Raw genomic sequence first — 6,725 nt, 5'->3', positions numbered from 1 at the left:
TCCACAGTTGTAGAGTATTTGCACACCCAAGGCAGGTTGTGTGGCCAATGGTGCCTGGCTGGCTGGCTGGCTGGCAGGCTGGCTGGCTGGCTGGCTGTTAATCCGAATCTGTCTGAACCCAGAGCAGAATGACTGGTCTGAGTGCCTGCCTGTTCAAGACCGATCTCTGAGCTTGGAAATGGATTTTTTTAGTGTGAAGACTCCGAGCTGTTCCGTTTATTATGCTATGCAGGCAGCAGAGAAAATGTTCAAGGTTGATCAAATTAAAATTGAATTCTGTACTGAAGAAGTGCAAGTAAAGATTCCTCTGCACTGTACCAGACTGTGTGCGCGTGCGTGCATGTGTGCGTGTGTGCGTGTCTGTCTGTCTATCTATCTGTCTGTCTGTTGTAAATGAGGTGGTCTATACAGTCCTCCCTCCAACCGTACTTGCATCCTAACTGTACCTGCCTGCCTGGGTCCCTCCCTCCCCCTAAACTAAACAAGCCTGGTGCTGAGCAGGGAGGCTAATGCCCCCTCATCCCTCAATGACGAGGGACCTCCTGGCAGATGTAGCCGCAGCCGCGCCTTGTCAGTCTGTCTAAGAGCAGAGATGCAACACACACACAGAGATGAACAAACAACGAGATTAAAGGCTGCAGGGATGTGAGGAAGAGAAGCCCACAAAATGCACAGAGCAGCAGCAGGGCCAGAGCACAGGGACAGGATTTAGCAGCCCTGCAGCCTGCCGTTGCCTTCTCTGGGGTGTAACTTACTCATGAGTTTGGTCGCTCGCTCTGAATTTCTGGTTAATCTGGTCCATGCAATTATGTGACATTAAATTTTGATGGGGGAGAAATTGACTGAGAAGGATGTGTTGGGAGAGAGATGATGTTTAGCGTGCAAGGGTAGCGAGGGAAAGGTGGAGCATTGTTTGGGTTGACTACTTCATACTTGTGGCAGGCGATCCGGAAGCGGGATTAATATCAACAAGGCAAAATGATGGCATCAGCTGTTTAAATAGAAATGTGATATCTCTGATTATAGGGATAAGCCTTGCACTTCTGTTTGTGTTGTGCAATGATATATCATATCATAGCCACACCTAGTTAGTCCACCAGGCTGATTGAGTAAATAAAGCTCCTGAAGGTTCATCTATTAAAATAAATATCATGATAATAATTGTAAATAATAATAGAAAAAGGGCAGATGTACCCAGTACAAGTCAAGGAACGTTAATTTGTGTAGTGCAGTTCATACACGAATACTGTAGATGTCCGTGCTTGAAAACACAGCAAATGAAATTAGAGGAGATGAAAGGAAAGCATAAATGAAAGCCATTATTTAAATTAAAAGCGATCAATGTGTTAAAATAAAGTATCTAAGAACAGCTTCGTCGTAAGTCTGCCTTTAAAACTACCAAGCATTTGCATACTATCTTCTGGAATGTGGCTCCAAAGCTTAGCAACACGGCAGCAAAAACCTACTTCAACACAAATTGTATTGAGGACCAGTATTAACAAAATGTTTGTGTAGGTCTGCTGATTCTCAAAAGTCTTCACTTAGTCTCTCCAGCCAAATGCCACCAGGCCTAATCATGTTTTCCTCTAATAAGGCCTCATGCCCTAGTGATGAATGGCCAAATTAAAGCAAAAAAAAGTATTTGGTACCAGTCAGACTGACAGACTTTGTAGCCCCATAATGCACACCGTTCCACCAGTGGTACGCTGTAAAAGCCATTGAAAACTGAACTGAACTACCATAGTACTATACAACTATGACATAACACAGGGCCTTTAGTAATGCAGTATGCCTTGGCCATTGCCATTCTGGTAACAGCAAATTCATATCGCTGTGTCTTAACGGATCTTAACAGGTTAAGTATTGAGATAAAGGCGTTTCAACAAAGTGTTAAAGAAAAAAAGTCTGTGACATCTGAGGTCTCTAAGGTTGCTAAGAACCTTAAAGGGACACTCTGTGAGATTTTTAGTTGTTTATTTCCAGAATTCATGCTGCCCATTCACTAATGTTACCTTTTTCATGAATACTTACCACCACCATCAATTTCTAAGTATTCATTATGACTGGAAAAATTGCACTTTTCATACATGAAAAGGGAGATCTTCTCCATGGTCCGCCATTTTGAATGTCAAAAAATAGCCATTTTTAGCTGCAAAAATGATTCTACTTGGACCATACTAGAAAATATTTGTTTATTACTTAGTAAACTTTCATGTAAAGATCAAATTTGGCAGTAGGCAGCCCAGTTTCAATGAGCAGCATAGTTGCAGTACCTTTTTTGACCATTTCCTGCACAGTGTACCTTTTAAACAACGTCAGCATTGAGTGGACTCTGGGAAGTAAAGTGGAGAAATAAATGGATGACCACTGACCATGCATGCAGTAGAGCGAGCGAGACAGCCGTTTGCTGCTCAGCCTGCTTAGCGTGAGGGATGGACCAGTAACTGTGTTTATACTCGATGTTGAGCCTCATGTCAAGACCACTTAAGCTTCACAGGAACCACAGCCAAGGCCTTTTGGCATTTACATCCGAGAGAGAGAGAGGGACAGGGGTGGGGGGGAAGTGGCATTTCCGCACCACCTTAACACAAGCAGGCATGAATCATCAAAGTGATTGAGTCAGCCTGTTAACGGCTCCAGTGACTCATAATTCGCAGATCAATTCAAGCTTAATTAGCTACAAAATGTCCAAAACCACACACTCCTAAACCACTGAGGAGGACGGGTCGTAAGCAGGTACAAGGTTTATAAAAGCACATTTAGGAAATGGAGGCTTACTGCGCAAGTAAATTAGCCTGGTAATGAGCCTGCCTAGCCCACACACTTCTCTTCTTGTACTATGATCTCCCTACTGTGGTAGTCTGGGTTTACTTCAATTGACATGATTGGCTCCTGCCGGTATCTTTACTGAACCAATCGTTGAACAGAATGATTGCTTGAGTGATTGCATTGACTGACCTTTGGTGATGAATAGAGTGTTTATATAGCCAGGCTAATTGATGTTCACTGGGTATAACTTACTACAGGCCGATCCAGTGGTTTTAAATTTGAGCAGACACTACACCACCTCCAGCTATCCAGGAAGTAAGCTTAATCATAAAATCTGTAAAACCAGGATCGCCAGACCCTCTCTCTACGTAATGCAGTGTAATATGATGGATGCCATAGTGTTATTATATATATGACCAGGCAACCGAGGCCAGGCAATAAAAGTGGTAATCTGTTCTTTTCTTCCTCTTTCTTCTTCCAGGAATATTCTATCGTTTCCCTCCCACTGCCACCCCACCAACGCCACCAAGCGCCATGATCAGGGGCAGCTCGCCGTCCCCTCGACACTCGTAGCCCTGCCCACAGCTCTCTGATTGGACCGTGCCTGTGTTGTTGCCTTGGTTGCCATGACTTAGAGGAAGTGCTCCTGCTCAAAGATGGAGAAAAAGAAGCAGTGCCCTCGCCTGCTCGACTACCTGGTGGTAGTCGGAGCCAGGTACACTAACTCACATTATGTTTGTCACACTGTTTTGTTTCCGGTTTTCTGACATTTTCCGTCAGTCTGAGTACACACGCGTATGACTGGACTAAGTGTACAAAGCGTTTTTAAAATGATGTTACTTAGTATGTTCAGAGAGTAATAAATGTTGTGAAAGCCGTGCGTGCGTACGTAAGCAAGTGCATCTATGCAAGTATATGTGTGTGCGAGTGTGACTGTGCTTGATTTCCAAAACCCAGCTGGGTACTTTGCTGTCAGTTTTTTGTTTTGTTCTGTTTGTTTACTGTGACTCAACACACCTGACATGTGCTGTATGAATGTGTGGCACGATGGTGGCTTTTTAATAGCACGGTTCTCTCTCTATGCCTCTCTGTCCATCTGTCTCTCTGTTTCGCACACAAACACTGACCCCACACATGCATGCACACCTCTTCCTGTCCATTCGTCTGTCTGCCACTCTGTTGTTTTGTTTGTGCGTGTGGCGACACACACACACATTCACACACTCACTCACACATACAAACACTTATACATACCCCTAACACACCTACCCTCAACACCCACACATGCTTATCCCCCCCCCCCCTCTCTCTCTCTCTCTCTCTCTCTCTCTCTCTCTCTCTCTCTCTCTCTCTCTCTCTCTCTATCTCTATCTCCCATACACACACACACACACACACACACACACACACACAATCACCTCCCTCCAGGCACCCGAGCAGTGACAGCGCGGCCCAGACGCCACAGCTGCTGCGCCGTTACCCGCTGGAGGACCACCCGGAGTTCCCGCTGCCGCCCGACGTGGTCTTCTTCTGCCAGCCCGAGGGCTGCCTCAGCCTGCGCCAGCGCCGCATCAGCCTCCGAGACGACTCCTCCTTCGTCTTCACGCTCACCGACAAGGACTCGGGCATCACGCGCTACGGCATCTGCGTCAACTTTTACCGGTCGTTCCAGCGCGGGCACCACCGGCCGCGGACGGATGCTAGAGGTGGGTGTTGCTGGGATGCTGTTGGAGGCTGGAAGCTGGTGGTGGGCTGGCCTACTGGTCTTGGAATTTCTGGAATGTCATGGAATCTCAATAGAGGGGTTTCCAGTCATTGGAAATCATGGAAGTTGACCATTTTGCATGTGCAGTCAGGGAATGTCATGGAATTTTGTATAGAGCATGTAGGACGATAGCAAAACATAAAATCTATCTTTGTTTCTTGTTAAATATAAGGTCGAGGGGCTGAATATAGTGATGAGTATTGGGCATGAGGTCATGGAAATTCTGTTTTATGGTCATAGAAAGTCATGTAAAAGTCATAATTTGAGTGGGAACCTTGACTGGGCGTGCAAGCAGCCAAGCAGTTACAATGAACCTTTTAGTATGGATGCAGTTGGCATTATTGGTTTTGCAGACACTTCTATACAGTATTGTTCATCCATTAGTTACTGTTTTTATCCCAATCCATTGATGAATTACACAGCACACAATGAAAGCACAGTGAGCATGAGGTGTATGATACACTACCCCACCACATTGACCTGTATGCCTTCAGAGGAGCAGTTTGCTCTGTGCCTCTCTGAGCGGCACTTCAGCCTTGCACTACTATGGTTAAGGCTTGAACCAACAAGTCTTCAGCATCAAGTCCATAATCAGTAGGCCGCAGCCGGCCCAAATGTGAATATTAGAGACAGGCTAAGATAGCACAAGACAAAGGACACAGGTGCAATTTGTTTAATCAAAGAGTTATAAAACGTCCCCTATTTACATACTCTACAGGTGATAAGAATGTCCCGCCCATGGAGATGGCAGTGGAGGCCACAGAGAAGACAGAGCTCTCCTCGGCCGACGAGCACGAAGCGGGGCCCCTGCCGCCGGGAGAGCAGGGGGGCCCGGCCAGGTCCCCGCGGCCCAAACGCACGCCCCGCACGGCCCCTCGCAACCGCAACAGCACCCTGACCTCCCTCTGCATCCTCAGCCACTACCCCTTCTTCTCCACCTTCAGGGAGTGCCTCTACATCCTCAAGAGGATGATCGACTCCTGCAGCCTGAGGCTCAACCAGCGAACCGGCCTGCCCAAGGGCACGCAGAGGTCAGGGGCTTTTCACTTACTGCTCTTCTCTTCTCTTCTCTTCTCTTCTCTTCTCTTCTCTTCTCTTCTCTTTTCTTTTCTTTTCTTTTCTTTTCTTCTCTGCAATTCTTTTCTATTATCTTCTCTTCTATTCTCTCCTCATCATTTCTCCTCTCTGTTATTCTCTCCTCATCATTTCTCTTCTCTTCTCTTCTCTTCTCTTCTCTTCTCTTCTCTTCTCTTCTCTTCTCTTCTCTTCTCTTCTCTTCTCTTCTCTTCTCTTCTCTTCTCTTCTCTTCTCTTCTCTTCTCTTCTCTTGTCCTTGGCGTATCTTGTCATCTCACCTCTAGTCTGTGCTCCTCCTCTGCTCTCTTCACTACTGAGATTCTGATATATTCATCCCTCGTCCACTTCTCATCCCCCTCTTTTCCTGTTCTCTTCCTCCTCTCTCCTCTCTCCATCCCTGCTCTGTTTGTCTTTTTGGCAGTTTTTTTGTGTTGCTGCTGTTGTTGTTGACGGCATGTAATTTGAGGACTGCTGAAGTTGAGAACATTGTAATATTATTGCTATCTGGCAGTGTTATTGTGTAAGCATTTTCTTTGGGATCTGAAGCTCAAATAGCGTGGTATGCACGAATGATGTCTAGTCAAGTTTCCCTTGCAAGATTGATTAATCTTGACTGTCATCAGCACTTCAATCAGCCAGGCTATTTTCCATGCACAAATTGGATCCAGATCTGCATCTACATGCAGGCGCGATGATGTGACTTCAATCATTGTTAATCACTCTGCAATTTATGCCTGCCTATAATGAAGTTAAGAAACATGATTTGAATGCACATTTTTTTGTTTACCAACTTAATCATTTGAAAATCATTGAGACGTCATGGCTGTTACAATTTACTTTGTTTTTATTTCCCATTTATTTAAAACTGGAAACTGCAATTCTTTGTCAGTTGCTGTGGTGGTTTGTCTGTGCAGTAAGTGGTGTGAGCTTTAATCCCTTAGCGCAGAGCCTATGTTATAACCTTACTGTCACCAAACTTGTAATGGCTATGTCTCAATCTGTTACTTAAGGCTCTCGGTACTGTCATAGCAATGTTGTTATGATGTAGTTGGGTATTTTCAGCAAATAGTGAATAGGCCCGCCGGTGACCCCATCTGCAGTAAGAGGCTACGGGG

At 45.5% G+C, this 6,725-nt stretch overlaps 1 protein-coding gene across 12 annotated transcripts in view; it reads left to right on the top strand.

The window, feature by feature from the left end:
* The window catches only part of madd (MAP-kinase activating death domain), a 98,876-nt gene that overhangs the window by 11,088 nt on the left and 81,063 nt on the right, over positions 1 to 6,725 (top strand). For all 12 annotated transcript variants that reach the window (XM_063188773.1, XM_063188772.1, XM_063188767.1 and 9 more), the window contains exons 2-4: positions 3,251 to 3,484; positions 4,198 to 4,475; positions 5,253 to 5,565. In XM_063188773.1, the coding sequence (XP_063044843.1) occupies positions 3,426 to 3,484; positions 4,198 to 4,475; positions 5,253 to 5,565 (650 nt within the window). In that variant the 5' untranslated portion in view covers positions 3,251 to 3,425. The remainder of the gene's footprint in view (positions 1 to 3,250; positions 3,485 to 4,197; positions 4,476 to 5,252; positions 5,566 to 6,725) is intronic.

The sequence above is a fragment of the Engraulis encrasicolus genome, chromosome 22 (assembly GCF_034702125.1).
Source record: "Engraulis encrasicolus isolate BLACKSEA-1 chromosome 22, IST_EnEncr_1.0, whole genome shotgun sequence".
NCBI classification, from domain to species: domain Eukaryota; kingdom Metazoa; phylum Chordata; class Actinopteri; order Clupeiformes; family Engraulidae; genus Engraulis; species Engraulis encrasicolus.
The sequence above is the reverse complement of the archived record's forward strand: the minus strand, read 5'-3'. Positions and strand labels throughout refer to the sequence as shown.